Source organism: Thunnus albacares, chromosome 17, assembly GCF_914725855.1.
Source record: "Thunnus albacares chromosome 17, fThuAlb1.1, whole genome shotgun sequence".
Lineage (NCBI taxonomy): Eukaryota > Metazoa > Chordata > Actinopteri > Scombriformes > Scombridae > Thunnus > Thunnus albacares.
In genome coordinates this window covers 14,613,467-14,632,390 of record NC_058122.1, presented here as the reverse complement: position 1 = coordinate 14,632,390, position 18,924 = coordinate 14,613,467, and the positions used below count along the sequence as shown (strand labels likewise).

The window sequence follows — 18,924 nt, the reverse complement described above, 5'->3', positions numbered from 1 at the left end:
TTATTGGTTTATAAAAACTGATTTAAAGACTCTTGTGTGTGAATGTAATGCTCAGCATATGTGACTGGTGGTTCAGCTCTCTGATTCGTGTGAGAATGAGGGTCGGATGTGCAGTTTCTCTGAAACGAAACTAAAGGATCTGAGCAGACGCAGTGAGAGTCATTCAGCCCAGTCGGTGACACATCCTGTACAGTAGCAGCAGTCCTACAGGTCTAGTCAGCAACAACTTCCAGACCGAAGGAAAAAACGTGATTGAGGATATTTTAAAAATCCACAGGAGAAAAGGACTCAGTATTCAAGGTAAGAAGAATGTCGTCTTTTTTTTGCTTTTGCTATGGTAATATGTAACGACAGTCGGTAGGCCAATGAGAACAAAGAGGGGAAAATGAACACGCATCGAATAAAACAAGTGAGTTTTATCTCAAGTGCATGACTATTTACTTTTACTCATATATGAGTTTATTAAGCTTTTACTGGTCTTTAGGGAACTGTCTAAAACTGCTTATAACCCTATAATTTCTTAGTGTATTCGGGGGAATACACACATAAAACATTACACACAATTGTCTTGTCTGCTAACTGTCTAACCATCCAATACCCCACCCTAAAACCTGAGCCAAATTCAAACCTTGACCCTAAAACTAAATCTTCTAATTCTTAATTTTTTAAACTAGGCTAATTCTTATTTACAACATAACTACATTAATTGGATGTACCTTTTATCTTTCATACAGTCTATGCCTTTTATGGCAATGTGCGTATGTTGATTTGAAATTTTTCCTAGTTCCTGTTTTGAACTGCAAGCTCTCAAAAGTAATTTCCTTATTTTCTTTCCCAATTAATTCGTCAATTAATTCAATTTATTTATTTCAATAAAATAAATTTAGGGGGTGCTGGGGAGGCTTTAAAATAAGTTGTATACTTTGATGAACATACAATGTTTGTCTATGAAAGGAATAATAATCATGTAAGAAAGAACATTTGGACCCTAACTATTAACCACTTAATGAAATCAAAATATCATTCAAATATGAACATAACAACAAAAATTAAATGAAACTTTAACAACAACAAAAAAACCCTGAGGGACCCAGCACTTAAACAAGAATGATTTTTAAACAGGGGAAAATAAATTGTATTTCACACCAAAAGGGTCAAAATTAGAGACATATAATCCTGTATAACAGAAACAAATACTTTTTCTTTCTTATCCTGTTCAGGTGACCTCTCAGATTTATCGTGGAACCCCTTTGGGGGTTCTGACCCCCAGGCTGGGAAATGGGAACCACTCTGCTAGGTGATAATAGACTGAATGTAACTGAATAATGTTTTCTTCTGCAGAGACAAAGTGATAAGTAAACCCCAAAGCTGATTATGTGACAAAAGGAGAAAGAAAATCATGGGTGAGTGGCCTGACAAGTTTTTTTTTATGAGATGTCCTTACTTTGATTACTTACAAGATGTTGTGGTAGGTAGAGACGTGTGCAGTGAAAATTGTCTCTCTTTTTTTTCCACTTTCAAAGTTGAAATACCTAAAATATTCATTTGTGCACAACAGATTTGGCTCCACCAACACTATAATAGAGGCATATTATAACTTGGTGCTCTATATGAGACTGGATGTGTGCAAATAACAAAACACAGCTCAGCATTTAGTGCAGTTTGGCAAACAAGAATAATCAATTTACCATCATCTGTTTAAGCTAATGTACATCCAATTGGAAACACCTGTGTAGTGCCAAGCCCTTAATATCACACATATACCCACATCAAATTACTTATCCATTTAAAAAAATAGAATTGATTAATAAAAATAATTTAAAAACCAACAAACAAAAAATATGAGCCAATTTACAATGTGTAATTTGAAAAGTGTTGCTTGTGGTTATAAACTCACAGAGAATAATCACCCCATTCTGCAGTTCATGTGGCTCTAAGGAGCATTTTAGCATCTCTCAACTCCTAGTTTTAGTTTTACGGATGACAACTTTACTGTTTTGGTTCATTCTCATTCTCTCATTAAAATTATTCGCAGCAGCAGCAGGCAGCTGTTTTCAGCAAAAAAACTGATAGTACAGTATAGCTCTGATAAACCCACTGTACGCTTCCTGCCCAGCACCAAACCCACTGTACGCTTCCTGCCCAGCACCAAACAGACAAAGTTAGCAACTAGCCGGTGAACATGGTGGAGCATTTAGTAGCTGAAGGGCCAGTTATTTCCCTCAGGAGCTGGTGTAGACCAGACCACAGCTAACAGGGTGGCCAGAATCATAACTCCAAATTATTGCTAACACTTCTCCATGTCTACTGGATGTGTAATAGACAACAATTCACAATATCAGCTTTATAAGATGTTAGTATTAGCATCTGCCAAATTATAAATATAAAAATATATTGTAATATGTCAATGTTGTGATTACAGCTTGTTCAATTGCCCCTCAAGTGGCCCCTCAAAATCAAACAATACTCTCTTTAAAGATTAAAGTGTAACTTCCCTAAACTGCCTGTAGCAGTTAGGGAAATTAGTTTAGGGAAGTTGGTTTTGTTTTCATGGGATTTGTTGACAAAATATTAAAAGTAGTCGCCATGACCAAACTTCTGCTTTTGCTTTAAGTGTGTGAAGAGAACAATCATGATTTTCTGACCCTATTATTTATAATCAAACTTATTGCTTTTTTGTCTTCTCTCAATATACAGCTGATGAACTTGACCAGTCACCCAAGAATTGGACTGAATCTCAAGTGAGCACCTGGCTAAGATCTTTTGGAGTGAAGGAGCAGTATATAGAGAAACTCTATGAGGAAGAAGTAGATGGACAAATCCTTCTTGCACTGAATGAGGACTTTTTGAAGACAAAGATTTGCATGAAATCAGGGCCTGCTCACTTGATTATTCAAAAGAGAGATGAGCTCCTCAACTCCCAGCAGAAGTGTCAGGAGAAGAAAAAGCCCACGGGTGGCAAAAAAACTGAGGTGGAGCAGAAAAACATCAAGCAGACATCAGTACAGTGTCAATCTACAACATGTGAAGGTCCCACAACACAGATTCCTGAAAGAGATCAAGATGTCTTAGAGGAGAGACAAACGGCTAAAGAACAATGTGTGCTGACTTCAAAGGAAGACTGCAAACCACGACCATTCGATCAAGAAGGCATTGACTTTCTATATGTAAAGAACAGGGTCCTGCAGCCTGAATCAGGGGCTTTTAATCTGACATCACCATGCCATGAATTTAAATCTTTTGCTTTAGCCGCTACCTTGGATCGCACAAGACTCCAAGCTAAATTTGCCAAAGAGGTTCTTAAATTTGCGACTGGCTGTATGAATATCAGATCAAATGGCACAATACACTTTGGTGTGATGGACAGCAAAGATGATGTAGGATATGTGCATGGTGAGATAGTTGGTATCCCTGTAAGTGAGAAAGACATCTATGTAGATGCTTTGGACTACATTGAGAGGAGTGTCTCCTCTGACAAAGAGCATGTACGCCAGTGTGTGCGGCCACCAAGGTTCATTGAGGTGATGGATCGAGACAGTACAGAAAAGAAGTATGTGGTAGAGGTTGACATTGTGCCTTCAATAAGTATTGTTAAGAGCAAGGCGTATGCAGTTCGTTTGCCAAACTTCAAAGAGACAACCAACAAAGTAGAGTTTGAGAAAGAAATGATTTTGCGGAGGGTGGGTTCAAAAACAGAGCCAGTGAGCGACAAAGACCTAAATGATTTTTACCAGCGGGTCAAAGATCGGGATGCTCAAAGAGAAGAAGCAGAGAAATATCAGTTTCTCAGTGCTCCAGGGATCTGCCAAGACCTTGGTAGAAAACTCACAATGCTAATGACTAGTGGAAAGAAATTCATCGAAAAGGAGAAATGGTTCATACTCGTCACAAACAAATTCAAACCTGATGACCTTTGCAACATTGACTGGCTGCTTAACATGAACATCTTCTGTGTGTTTGACTTTGACCCAGACTCAAAGATATCAGGTCTTTGCAGTAGATACCTTCAGCATCATGCAGCAAACATTCATTTTTTGCAGAGCTATAGGATATCCAGTGACACAAGCATAAAAGAATTTGCAAGCAACTTGCATCTGTTTGAACAAACTAGCTGGATCTTTTGTAATGGCCGTACTGACTTCCAAGGAAATGAAACTCCATGTGATGAAATGACTTGGATCAAAACAAAAATGACTCTCCTGAGGGAATCTGTGTCTTTGATCTGTAAACAAATCTTGCCAAAAGGGACATTCCAGGTCATTTTCCTTCTCACATCACCAGTTGAGAAACCACTCTTGCACACCTTTTATGAGTTTTTCACAGACATGGAAGGCCATGAAGACATCATCTGCATCTGTGAATCAGAGAATAACTTTCAGAAATGGCAAAGCTTTGCAGAGGGTTCATGTGGACCAGAAACTGTGAATAATTCCAGTGTTGTTGGGATGAAAATGAGTCACATTAATGCAACTCTGCAGCAAGTACAACCTGTAAAAGCATGTGCAAAAAAACACTTGCCAGTCTTTGTGAAAGGGACATGTCTTCTTGAGACACTTAAAGAGGAACAGATGTATTCTCTGGAGATTCTGACTGTTGATCATTGTGATGAAACAAGCGAAGACTTCATCAATGAGGAGAAAGAAAACATTGAACGACAGTTCTACCGTGGGGGGAGAGTGACCTGGTTGAATTTCTGGCTTGCTGAGCAAAAATACGTTGGAGAGGTAATTGAAAGAAATGCTTATGGAGAGGTTTCCAAACTTCTCCATGATACTTTGAAATGGAATGCAGATCAGACTCCGGTCAATAGTATAAACATCTACCACCATCCAGGAAGTGGTGGAAGCACTGTGGCAAGACAAGTGCTGTGGAACAACAGGAAAGATCTGAGGTGTGCAGTTGTGAAGCCTTCATACTCAGTTGCTGTTGTTGCGCAACATTCAGTTGAACTAAGAGAATATGAAGAAAATGATCCACAGAAGTGTCTTCCAGTGCTGCTCCTCATTGAAGACTCTGACAAAGAATATCTAGATGATCTCAGGAATGAACTAGAGGTTGCTATCAACGTCAAGAGAATCCAGTATGGAACACTATGTTTCATTTTGCTGAGCTGCAGACGATCCCATGATCCAGAGAGAAGATGCAAGGAGTCTCCATTACAAAATGTGTCTGTCACTCACAAACTGTCTGATCAAGAGAAAAGAAAATTTGCTGGAAAACGACAGGTGCTTGAGAAACAATACGAACCTGATTTCATCCTGACATTTGTTTTGATGAGTGAAGGATTCACTGAGGATTACGTTCAACAGTTTGTGAAACATTTGCTCCAAGACATTGAACATCATTCTGCTGTCACTCGCCTCATTCAGTATGTAGCACTGCTGAACACTTATGTTCAGAACTCTTTCATCTCTCAGTCACATTGTGAAGCTTTGCTTGCCTTAACCATTCACATGGAAAGGTTTCGGCAGCATGAGTTTGAGAGATCACTCAGTGATCAGGCTAGACTAGTCTTCTTGCACCTTAGAGATGAGATGACACACATTGAGTCAATCAGAATCATTCACCCGCTTGTTGCAAAGGAAATTCTCCAACAACTTTTGGGTAACCAACAGACCCAAAGCAGTTTGGCAATGAATTTACTCTGCGAGACCGTGCTGTTCGAGCACAGATTTGGAAGGGATGAATATCTGTCATTCTTGAGAGCACTTTTCATCAGGCGATCCAGAATAAGCAAAGGGGACGAATATGATAGTTTTTTCTCTCCTCTGATTGAGCACGTGTGTGAAAATGAGAAAAGCCCAAGGAAAGCAATTGAGTTACTCACGGAAGCTTTCCAGCGTTTCCACAGAGATCCGTTCTTTGCACAGCAACTTGCTCGTCTTCATTATTGTTATGAAAAGTTTGAAGAGGCAAAGTACTGGGCAGAGACAGCTGCTAAACAGCTGCCCAACAACTCATACATACTAGACACAAAAGGACAAGTGTACAGAAAGTGGTTCCAAGCGAAATGCAAAGCTATTGACAATGACAATGTACGAAAGACAGCCCAAAATACAGCAGATGCTGTGGAGACTGCACTGAAAGCCCTGGAGTGTTTTCAAGAATGTGAGAAAGCAGCTGAGGCAGATATGGAAAATGTTAACAGTTCAGGGTTTTTTGCTGAGGTTGAGGTTGGGTGCAGCCTGCTCAAACTGATCTCTTCATTGCAAGTGTTTGCAAGCAGAGGCAATGGCCATTCAGAGTGTATGAAGTACCTGTTAACAGATTACATTCCTGAGGAAGTTGAAGAAGCCTGGCAACCATTTCATGGCCGTTTGAAAAATCTTCACAAGACAATGCAAGATGCCTTGGAATGGATTTCAGAAGACCTCAGTTACTTCCAAACAGACATTAGTGCAGATGAAGAAGAAACCCCTGAAAGACCTGAGGAGAAGATAAGCCATTCCCTGAAATGGTTGGCAAAAAAATCTTCAGAGTATGGGAAGTACTTCAGTGAAGCTCATTCTACTGCACTTCTACAACACGGGCAGTCTATCCCAGCCAATTTAACCCCTTTTCAAAAACGTATGATCATTTATCATCTTGGTGGGGGCAATATCACATCCATCCTCTCAAAGCTGACTGAGCAGAGGGATGCAGTATGTCTTCTAGAGAGCATCCTTTCTCTCTACCCCAGCAATCCAATAAAGGCCAAATTTGGTCAAAGGGATATTGCCAACTACATAGTGGCCCACATCACTCTGAACTGCCTGTCACCTCAGTCTTCAAAAGTAGCTCCTCTGAAAGATCTACAGGCACTGTGTCATCAGTTCCCAACTGATAAAAGGAAATGTTTACCAAGTGCCCTGTTCTTGCTTACATTGCTATTTTGGCCAGATGATCATGACACAGACCATGAGAAAGAAACCAAATATGAAATTGTGCAATCAGCTGTTGAACACCTGGAAAAAGACTACTGGACCAAGATGAAGGACATTCCACAGCGGAAGAGAAGGATTTACACCCATTTTTTTCTGGGCAGTGGAAATGGATTGGATAAATTTGTCCACAAGAGAAAGTTTGAAAAAATCACAAAGATGTTCTCAGTCTCTGAGAAACGCATGAAATGGTTTAGTGGTAAGGCATGGAAGATGCCTGAGATTGCCCAGATGCTGAAACGTGTTTCTGGATGGACTGAAGATGGAGTGGTGTACCTTCAGGGCCCTCAAAAAAAGAAGTTCAGTATCCTGCCTCTTTACGTACCTTCAGTGCCTCATAGCAATGAAAACGTCACGTTCTACTTGGGGTTTACCTTCAGAGGCCCTGTTGCCTGCAACATCATTGTCAAAAAATAGTTTGCCTTTGGACAATGATCACATACGGCTGTATGTCAACTTACTGAGGCATGGGCCTAATATCTGGCAAGAATAGTCTATGAAAAGACAAATTCAAAGCACTCAGTGCTTCTTATGTCAGTTTGTGAATTAGGCAATATTTGTAAAAGACAAAACTAAGTGTTGAAGCACACAATATGGTATGAGTATTACATTGTTTTGCAAGATGTAAGATGTTTGGATATTTCATTTTTTGTACTTGAATATACATATGTTAGTGTAGTCAAAAAAAGTGTCATAAGAATTAATAACAAGTTTTTGTGTATATCACATCTAACCTGGACTACAACTGAATTGCAAAATCATGTTTATGTCACAAGGAACAATATAAACTGAATTTGCTACAGCTCAATGCTTTTCAATGCTTTTACTTTTGTGTCCCTGTTTAGACCTGTATCTCTCTATACTCAGATTGTTTGTAGATCCAGTTGAGATGGACTGCAGCTCACACGTGACATCAAAATGCATCTCAAGTGACTATTTCTTCTTAATGTTATCAGGAAAGTAAACGGCACTAAACAGAAAACAGTAGTCTGCTAAAAAGAATGCTAACATGCTGATCCTTAACAGGTATCATGTTGACCATGTTCACTTTTTGTTTAGCATGTTAGCATGACTAACAGACTGATTGCCATCCCGAGAGCCATGCTGCTAGCATACCTAAAAATACAACTATAGAAGAGGAGTGTGGTGGATTTTTGGTAGCTCACTGTGGGTCTACTTGTAATCCCATCACATAAGATGAATTTTGGTTCAAAGTGTGTAGTAGATTGTGATACCTTATACTCATTCTTCTATATTTTCCGAGATGCAATGTATAATGTAATGCAATTAAATGCAACTACATGTATCAAAAAAGGAAATAATCTTCAGTTGTATCAATGTTTTGACATGAAATGTAGTAAGAGCGTAAGAGCAACATTATTTACAGTTGTAAAGGAATGTATATACATTTTGATATGAAAATGTTTTTTGAAATATGCAGAACTTAGTTGTTGTATCGATATTGAATATCCATGAACAATAAAAATCAACTGACAGTCTGTTCAGATGATATGAATTACAATGCAACAACTTGCAACTTTACAAGGCAGACTTGTTCTTACCTGAAAAATTAACCTAAAGTTACACTCCATATCAGGCCTTTATTTTAGCAAAATTGCAATTGGAAAATTCTAGATATTCAGGAAAAGCATTCTTAAAAAAATCAAAAAATGATATTGCAACTTTGCAGTTTTAACAGTTGAAGTTTGGACCAGTACACCAGGTTTTGTGTCAGGTTAGTCAATACAAGATTAATACATTTTCTACTCAGAAAAGGATGAAACTAAAATTGTGATAATTCATCAAGACAAGAATCAGAATAGCTCCCAAGGTTGGTTGAACACATCACCAGCAAACTTTATGTTTCAGTGTATGAACCTCGTTTTAACTAGTGGCCATCAGATTTATATTCATCTGTGTTCAAAATTTTAATTTGTTTTAATTATGACTATTAGAGATAATTCAGGGATTAAAGTATGAGACAATTTGGGTGATTGGTAAACCAACACACATAATATGTATTATGAATAATAAAGTCTGAAATGATAAAACTAGCGAGGGTCTATCAGGAAACGAAACATCACATAATGGAAGTTGATTTAAATAACTTTGAAAGCACTTGTTACATTTTTTTATAACTGATTTTTGTGTGTGTGTCTTTCATGTACAAAATGAGAGCAATAAGGAGGCGGGGGGGGGGGGGGTGGCAGCAGCAGCAATAATACGTTTGAGCACTTTTGTCCACGCATGTTTGCCGTAGTTGGACTCTAACCTAGTCGTCTGAGGGCATATTAATATATTGTAGACGTTTTATTTCTAATCTAATTCTGCTTGTTTTGCGCTTTGTAACAATACGTTTCTTCTGCCTCGGCTCACACGTTTGGGTTAAAAACCCAACAAATATCTCCGACACTGAACTGCTCGATAGCTAATGGCTAACCAGTCTAGCTGCCAGTGAGGATACAGCTCATGAAAAACAACATCAACAAACTAAACACAACAGTGAGTGAGAATGATTCTCCATTAGCTAAATGTTCACGATGCCTTTCTGTAATAGCTCCAACTCACTCTATTACTGAATATTTACAACATACGAGGAAAAGGCATGTGTTGCTAAGCTCACCTTAAATACCCTTTGACCTGACAGTGCAGCTCTAATGAGGACATGGGTCTGTTAAACTGTACCGTAGCTGTGCTCCTCACCGCCATTGTTTTATCAACATGTTTGCACATCAGCCACCATGAGACCAGACTGGTTTGGCCAGTCCATACTAAACAAAATAAGACCATAGCACATGAAAGGCTTTTTAATAATCCAGCAAAACCACACAACAATCCAGTGACGACAATGGGAATCCACCCAGAAAACTCCCAAGACACTGATGTTTCCAGTGATAGTAGATGCACAATGTCCCCAGAGAGTCGGTTTGACTGTGCCAGAGACAGGGTCCTCAGCCAGAGAGAGTGTGAGGAGAGGGGCTGCTGCTATGTCCCCCTGCCCAACTCTGCAGGACCACCTTGGTGCTTCTACCCCCATTTGTACCCTGGCTACAAAATGGGACCCTTCACTCCCACCCCGCAAGGCCAAACTGCCACCTTGACTCGTGCCATCCCCTCCTATCTCCCCAAAGATATCCCCACTCTCTGCTTTGAAGTCACAGAGGAGACTGCAGGCTGCTTGCACCTCACTGTGAGTAACGAATACTAAAGTTTAGAAGACTATAATGTAGTTTGAGTGGGAAATAATACAAGAGCAAAATATGTGTTCCTCTGGCCGCTGAGGTTGGCACATTCAACAATGTTCAGGTTTTGCCCAGATTGTGTGAGCTGTGAGATTTTGGAGAAATGAAAGGTCCTACCTCCTTTTATATTGTACATACTATGATAATTTAAAAGAGTTAATTTTCCATGAAATTTCTCAACAAAACCCTGAAAAAATTGGAGAAGGTTGTTAAATTTTTATGTGTTTACGTTTGCTATGTGTCTCAAAAGCCTGGAATAGAAGGTAAGATTGACTATTTAATTAGTATTTACTCTGATTTCTCCAGTATTATATAGCTTAGTAAACATCTTTGCCAGTGATTATGACATCGACATTTTTAATTCATATGCCTTAGATTAAAAGATTAGACCCTCTACTTTTCTGTATACACTGTTTATTAGGATGTGCTGATATAAAACTGAACTGACATTTGTTTTCCCTCAAGCTGAAGGACCCATCCTCGCAGCGGTATGAAGTTCAGCTCCCCGCCGGTATTCCTGAGAGGAAAACTGATACCCAAGATGTTCTCTATACCACTGAATACCAGTCTGACCCATTTGGCTTCATAGTGCAGCGTAAATCAAATGGGAGGGTGATGTGAGTGGTTCTGTTCAGTATATACTGCATATAGGATGCATTATATCAATGGCATCATAGTAAAGACTGGATAGCCTTACCTATATCATCATCATCATCAACAACCTACTGATGCATGCTTAGTCAGATTGTACCTATTCTTACTATTTTAATCCCATTTTCTACTTGCAGTGTGATCCTTTCTTCATACATATCAGTAAACAGAGTTCATACAGTGTTTTCTTTTTTAAATGTTCCAACCAAAACATATATTTCTGTACCTGTAATTTGTAACATTTGTAACGGAGAAACGCAGATGTACCAATCTGTATAGCTTTCTTCACATACTGTAGTAATATAATACCACTGATGCACCTGGAGAGTTTATTTATTCCTTGTCATATGGATCATTGTAACACTGCACTTTCATTAATGCGTTGCAGGCTCATTTGTATTTTTTTCTACTTTTATTTAATGTATTTTACTACATTAGTGTATTTTATATTGCTCTTTATGTATATTTTTAGCATATTTTCACTAAGTATTAATTTATTTCACTATGTATATTAAGCACAAAAAGTTATCTTATGAATGATGGGTAGCTCAACTGTGTGAAATGATCAGTGATGTGATAATTTTCTTAATCATAATAATAACGATGAGTGTTTCTTCGTTTGTTTTCTGTGTCCTGTCTGGTCAGTATGAATACCACAGTCGCTCCTCTGCTGTTTGCTGACCAGTACCTGCAGCTGTCCACCACACTGGCCTCCTCTCTCGTGTCTGGCCTCGGGGAGCATTACACCTCCCTTCACCTTGACCTTAACTGGACTTCTCTGACTCTCTGGAACAGAGACGTGGCACCTCATGTATGTGGGACAACTGTGGCCCTCCTATCCCCTCTTTTTAATGTACAAAAATCCAATATTTAGTCTATAAAATGTATTTGTAACTCCCCACCTCTACTTCTATTCAAAGCAAGTCATAAACGTTGACACTGTCTTTCTCTACAGGCTGATGCTAACCTCTATGGTTCCCATCCGTTCTACATAGTACAGGAGGAGGACGGTCTGGCACATGGAGTTTTCCTTCTTAACAGCAACGCCATCGGTACTGACCTTTCTGTTCAAATAAGCCATGCTCAACATCCCACTATCATATTCTTCCTCTTCACTTTTCATAGTGTATGAAATTTTCCAGCATATAACGATACTTATTAATGCTAAATGTCTTCCCAAATGTCTCTGTAGAGGTGATGTTGCAGCCAACCCCTGCTCTCACCTGGGTGTCCACAGGTGGAATCCTGGACCTGTACATTTTCTTGGGTCCAGACCCTCAAAGCGTTATAAGACAGTACCTCCAGGTCATTGGTATGTCTTTTCAGTGTTTCAGTGTTAAATATCACATTTCTAAGTAGCAGTAGCAATAGATATATATGCATACCAGAAGAGAAATGTGTACTTTTCAAGTGGAAAAAACCTGTAAAAGCATGTCAGAACTCTGTGGCAAACTGGAAAAGCGTGGATGTATTTACTCATTGTCTATTCATCCTCAGGCTATCCTATGATGCCTCCCTATTGGTCACTTGGCTTTCATCTGTGTCGCTGGGGTTACACAACCACAAAAACAACCCGGCTGGTGGCGCAACGCATGCACGATGCCAACTTTCCCATGGTAAATGAACATACTCACAAAGCTCAAGTGAAAGCGAAGTGATAATTAAACCTCACAGGCCATTTTTCCTATATATGTGCATTTATGATGTACACATTGTCATTATCAGTGAGAGGTTTTGTGAATATGTGAAAAAAAGTCAGTATTAATTTGAAAGTGAATTCAACACTGTCTGAGGGTTTAATCAACACATAGTGACACTTGAAAACTTGCTGTGACAACCCCGGATAATCCCATAGTTATTAGTTATCATCAGCAGTTGACAAGTGAACATCCGGTTAGACTCCTCATTAAATCACTTTGTTGCTGCAACGATTTTGCTTTTGTTGCCATTAGGATGTGCAGTGGAATGACCTGGACTATGCACATAAGCGCAGGGTATTCACCGTTGACCCCTGGCGATTCGGGGACCTCCCAGAGATGGTGGAGGAGTTCCATAAGAGAGGCATGAAGTACATCCTCATTCTGGTGTGACATCTTTATGTTTAAAGGACCTGACAATCTGATTACACTGATATAACTTTCAGTAAAAAAACAAACAATACATAAATTATTCAAATTGACAATAGTATTGTATAAATCTGTAAGTGAGCATAAGTAATCATTAACAGTATTTCTCCAGTAGATGGCAACAAAACACTCTTAACTCATGACCTCTGTTTTCTGCCTCAGGACCCTGGGATCAGCAACACCAGCCCCACTGGAACTTATGCTCCATTTGATGATGGACTGAAACGAGACGTCTTTATTAAAAATGCTACAGGACACATCCTAATAGGGGAGGTTAGACCTCTTTTTTTTTCTGCGGATGTATGCATTGTGAAGTCTGTTCAGTATGGGTGTGGGCGTTTATGCATGCACGTTCCCACACTGTGTATCCAGGTTTGGCCAGGCCCAACAGTCTTCCCTGACTTCACCAACCCAGAGACCAGGCAATGGTGGGAAGACTGCATTAGAGAGTTTTATTCTAAAGTTCCAGTGGATGGTCTGTGGATTGTGAGTATGTACAAAAACACACACAGTCACATTAGACATTAGGTATGTGTGAAATCTAAAGGACAGGTTTTCAATTGCGAGACATGGACCCAACTTTCTGGTAGTATTTTTAGTTTGTGTTGCACCTTATAATCAAAAAAAGAATAACTTGCCCTCTGTTGTTTTTTTACCATGCTCCACCCAGGATATGAACGAACCAGCCAGTTTTGTCCAGGGCTCAGTCGAGGGTTGTCCTGACAGTGATCTTGAGAGCCCGCCCTACACACCCAGTAAGTGGACTGGATCAGTGTTACACGTGACTAGCATTTAAAGGCAAACCAGCATTACTGGTTTTACTTTCATAGTCAGTTCATAAAGTCACCATGTTAATGACTAGAGATACATAACTGATGTGTTCATTGCTACATATGTTGCATTAATTTATCTCCAGTGTGTATCTCTCTGACTCTCATACAAACAGGGGTGGTTGGAGGCCAGTTGAACTCAGGAACTCTTTGCATGTCAGCTCAGCAAAAGCTGTCCACTCACTACAACCTGCACAATATGTATGGACTGACAGAGGCCTATGCCACTCACAGGTTAGACCATGCAGCAAACAGTCACAGCGACAGAGATCACACAGTAGCAGTTAGTTTGCAGGAGTTGAGTTGTTTCACTGTGAATAGCAGCATAAAATTAAGCAATAATTTATAACAGTCCGAGGGCCATTGTTAGTGTATATGCAAGCCATCAGCTTTATATGTAAGAGATAACACACCAATGAAACAAAGTTAGACCTTTCATTATTGATTGAAAGATACAGTATACATACAGTACAGTCCTCCAGTTGCAGCAAGTGTATTGGCTTTTGCATCCAGTGCTGTATTTGACAGATATAAGAACACGCCAGTTTTTATTTTAAATTGAGCATACTGGAAAAACACGGAAGTTGTTCTTTAGCATTTGTTATTTGTATTGTACATTTATTCTGTGGTTGATGCTATCCACAGTGCTCTTATGAAAATACGAGGGAAGAGACCCTTCGTCTTGTCTCGCTCCTCCTACCCTGGCATAGGACGCTTCTCCGGAGTGTGGACAGGAGATGTCAGGAGTGACTGGGAGCAACTTCGATACTCCATCCCTGGTGAGGAGATGTAGTTTCTGAAAGACTGGTGTGTGTGTATAATCCACTACCTGAATTCGAATAATACTGTCTCGCATGGATGCATGTGAATTAAGTGCTTAAAAGGTTAGAAAACGTTCGACCAAACCATCAGAAATAGTTTTTTTTAATCTTTTTTGATGTGACCACAGATCATCACATAGATTCAGACTGACCTTTTGCACCTGTTCCCCCCCCAGCGGTGCTGCAGTTCAGCCTTTTCGGGGTGCCTCTGGTGGGGGCGGACATCTGTGGATTTGAAGGCAACACCACTGAGGAGTTGTGTGTTCGATGGATGCAGCTTGGGGCCTTCTACCCGTTCATGAGGAACCACAATGACAGGCCAAATGCTGTGAGACACAAACACTATTTGTGTGTTTGCTTGTGTGTGTGTCTGTGTGTGTGTGTATGTTTATGTTTGCAAATGTGTGTTTCTTTGAGTTAGTTTAATTACATATATAAGCCAATTTCTTTTGGTGTGACTATCCAGAGTTTTTATGATGAAGTAGGGGTCTGCCCTGCATATGTGCCTAGAGCAGTCTATGTTTCATGTATTATGAATACCGGTAACTCTATCTCCTCTCATTGTCTCTGTGTTTCTATGTGTCTGTTTCCTCCAGCCTCAGGAGCCCTATGTATTTGGGAAGAAGGCCCAGGCAGCCATGCAGAGTGCATTGAACCTTCGTTACTCCCTTCTCCCTTTCCTATATACACTCTTCCATCATGCACACACTACTGCTGACACAGTGGCCCGGCCTCTCTTCATGGAGTATGTGTCCTCCTTTTCTTCTTAATTACTTTCTGTCCTCTGTTGTCCTACATAAACACAATGAAGAGCACATTTGCTTCACTCTTCACTCTCTATAACATTTTTCCTGCTCCATGTGTATCCATCCCTTTTAGGTTTCCCACTGACCCTAACTGTCACACCATAGACCGACAGTTCCTGTGGGGGAGTTCACTTCTCATTAGCCCAGTTTTAGAGCAAGGGGCGGTAGAGCTGTCTGCTTACCTGCCCCCTGGCACATGGTATAGCATGCACAATGTGAGTTTCTCTGCTTGATTTAGTTTAATCAGTTTGTTTCTCACAATGCCACCTGCATATGAGCCACAAGCCACAGTACACCACAAACTTAAATGTATTTGTGTTTGTTTAGTGTTAAACAGCATCATATTTGAGGTGTCCTGTGGTTATGCATGGCTGTAACTGTTCACCTGTTTCCCTTTGGGGTCGGGTCATCTGTGTTTTGTTTGTCTAGGGTCAGCCTTTCTACAGTAAAGGTCAGTATCTGCTCCTGCCAGCCCCTTTAGACACCATCAACGTCCATGTGAGGGAGGGACACATTATCCCCCAGCAGGTGGGTGTCTGGTCTAGAGAAACCCCCTAAGATTTAGTATGATTTGCTGATCTGAGCTCTCTCTGTATCTTATTTAGTTCATTCGGAGATTATTAATAAAATATTTGAGTATAGAACAAACCCACAATACATGAAACAGGTGCGTAGAGTTCCTACTTAGAATTTCTACTTCTTGTTAGTGCAATCATTGAGGTTGGTGTAAAATAAACAAGCAGTGCACATCAGTGACTGTGACTGTTTATTCCAATATTACAGTTTACTGTAATCACTGTTCATACAGGTATGCCTTGTTTGATAATATAATATAATATTGTGGCAGAAAATTAAAATTTTGGCCCAATTAATATGCATTGTTTGTCAACATGTAGTTTTAGTTTTCAGACTATTTTAGAGACTTTTTAGTAATGATATTGCTGTGTAGAAGAAAACAATATAGTATACGTACACATATTTTTATTAAAAGTATTGATTCACTGGAAATGTACATTTCTGTAAACACTACAGTTTAATCTTTATTTAAGCAATAACCTTACTTCTCAGTAAAATGGCTGTGACAGGACTGATTACTGGTGTATGATCAAATATTTTATCTGGTTGTGTTGACCTATAACTATCATGACATCCTGAAAACTAACTGGAACACTATTATTGTATCATTTCATCATGTTTTCTTTCTTTACTTGTGAAGGAGCCCGCTTTGACAACGACAGCCTCACGCAGAAACCCTTTCTTCCTGACGGTGGCACTTTCAGCAGGAGGCTGGGCCCAGGGCGACTTTTTCTGGGATGACGGGGAGAGTCTTGACACCTTCGAAACGGGAAATTACTGTTACGTTATCTTCATTGCTGGACAGGTGAGGAAGAGACGAGTGATGTATATTTGCATTTGGAAAACTGATGAGCCAACGTTTTGCATTTTACTACTTTACTACTTGAGTCAAAAACCTCTTTACTGAATGATGCAATGATGTTTAAAAGCTTAAAAACTTTTGTCTAGTCCTACCAATGTTTTAAAAAGTATCACCTTGCTTTTGGCATAACTATATCAAATTAAAGGCTCCTAAATGTCTTAATATTGTGTTTCCCACCTCACTTCAGTCTCAGGTTGTGAGTGACCCTCTGAGGCTGAATGGGGCCCTGGACAGTCTGGTGCTGGGAGGGCTGCAGGTGTTTGGGGTGCCTTCACCACCCCACTACGTATTAGCCAATGGGGAGAAAGTCAGGGATTTTATGTACCGCAGTGATACCAAGGTCAGTTCTTTGTGACTCAGCACTACTTCTTTTAGAGTTACTCCTTCACAGAAAGATAATGATGCCATTCCCTAGATATGTCTGTGAGTTTCCATTAGTATCTTTATTTGCCATGTCTGCTCTCCTTTTCTACTCACCATGTCTCTTCTATTTTATGTCTTTGTGTCCAAAAATCCAACCATTCTGTCTGTCTCACTCTGTATCTCTCTTCCCACAGGTTTTGAAAGTGAGCGGTCTAGCTTTGCCCATGTCAAAGGTGTTTACAGTCCAGTGGGCTCTCTGATGTACTGAACTTCATTACCCATGAGCCTTAGGGAACCGTCGCATTCTGCACTACCCCTGAAAAGCTGTAATTTTCTGGGCTGACACTAGCAGATTTCCCTGAGCCAGTCCAGCCATCACCGAGCTCAATATGCACCTTACACTTGCTGTGCCTCTTTTGCCAAATTGGCAAGCTTTGTAAGCAGAAGGTTTTTATACATGTGATGATATCAAACCATTGAAGCCATCATCTTCATGTGTCTTGCTATGTCATTTTTGCTGCTAACTGCTACACTGAATCATGTCATTGTAATGTCTTGGAAATGTAGATAACTTTTGTAACTGTTTATAGTTCTTTATATTTTTGTAAATAGTATTTATATAATAACGTCTTTCTTCCTGAAATAAATAAAGTAGTGAAAAAAATGTCTGCAGCGCTGCATCTGAGCTGATTCTCCTGAGATGAGGTATTATTTCATGCCTTTAATTTATCTTCTATCTGAGATGAGATCCATTATGTCATTACTTTTTATCATCAGAATAATTTGACAAAATCAAACTATTATGAGACAATAAACTCAAAGCCAGATATCTCGGAGTTATTCATAATATGAAACATTAGAGGACTAAACTTTTGCATCCAGTGTACATCATTCATTGAATAAATATATACATTATTTATTGTGAATTTAATTTATTGTTATTGCTAATTTTTTTTCTCTAAGCCGAATTTACATATCATTCAGGGTCGAATTTGACCCATTTTTACATTTGAGAGCACTAAAACATCTTAACTTGTAATGTGACCCAGAATATACAAAAATGAAAATATTTCAACTTTGCGCAGCTGATTTTTTGTAGTGTTTGATCAATATTCATATTTTTTAAAAAATCATTCAAAAATACTATTGCATTCTTCACATTTAATATTCACTGAAATCGTTTTGTTCTCCTGTTTTATGGAAGATAAGATCTTTATATAGTGTGATTGTAAATATTTTTCTGCATAAAAAAAGCATAAAAACTAAAGAATGCACTCTGCTCTCTGAAAGCTTCATTAAGGATTAATCATTTATCTTCGACTGATGGGGGCATTCATGAATGATTTGTGGTTCAGAAATTTGTTATAGAGAATAATTATGAGGGGATACTGTGAAGGGTCTCAATAGGAACAATGTGTGACGGTTAAAATACGTTTTGGTTGTTGTAGGCAGTCAGTTGTGGGCTGAAACAGGTTTTAAAGGGACAGGTGAAGCCTGCAGCGACTGTGTGACGGGGTGCTCTGACTCCAGCTCCGGTCCTGATGATGGACCAACTGCATCCATGCTTTTCCCAATGACCTTTAAAACGTCACTTGTGATGAAAAAGGGGGCAGCTTCATATGGAAGGCTGATTCTGATGTTAGTTCATGTAAAATATATATGTTTATATTTTAAATTTCAGCCTTGCTTTGTGTTTTCAATCTGAAATCTAAAAATCCCGTGATAGG

The 18,924-nt window shown here is 39.4% G+C and overlaps 2 protein-coding genes across 3 annotated transcripts; both read left to right on the top strand.

Moving 5' to 3' along the window:
* Positions 1-170: 170 nt before the first annotated feature.
* Positions 171-8,416, top strand: samd9l (sterile alpha motif domain containing 9 like). Its single transcript, XM_044332639.1, has 3 exons — positions 171-300; positions 1,342-1,403; positions 2,698-8,416. Exons 2-3 carry the CDS (start codon positions 1,400-1,402, stop codon positions 7,335-7,337), a joined length of 4,644 nt encoding a protein of 1,547 aa, XP_044188574.1. The 5' UTR covers positions 171-300; positions 1,342-1,399; the 3' UTR covers positions 7,338-8,416.
* Positions 8,417-9,159: 743 nt separating this feature from the next.
* Positions 9,160-18,046, top strand: gaa (alpha glucosidase). Of its 2 annotated transcripts, none has more exons than XM_044332333.1 (19): positions 9,160-10,110; positions 10,628-10,779; positions 11,459-11,624; positions 11,769-11,865; positions 12,006-12,125; positions 12,311-12,429; positions 12,766-12,897; positions 13,102-13,212; positions 13,312-13,425; positions 13,610-13,694; positions 13,856-14,003; positions 14,415-14,548; positions 14,767-14,918; positions 15,187-15,335; positions 15,470-15,611; positions 15,826-15,924; positions 16,613-16,777; positions 17,022-17,174; positions 17,392-18,046. In XM_044332333.1, the coding sequence occupies exons 1-19, from the start codon at positions 9,586-9,588 to the stop codon at positions 17,455-17,457; spliced, it is 2,829 nt and encodes a 942-aa protein (XP_044188268.1). In that variant the 5' UTR covers positions 9,160-9,585; the 3' UTR covers positions 17,458-18,046. The 2 variants fall into 2 exon arrangements, with proteins under 2 accessions (XP_044188268.1, XP_044188269.1); XM_044332334.1 differs by having other exon boundaries at positions 9,161-10,110; positions 13,886-14,003; positions 17,392-18,043.
* The last annotated feature ends 878 nt before the right edge of the window (positions 18,047-18,924 follow it).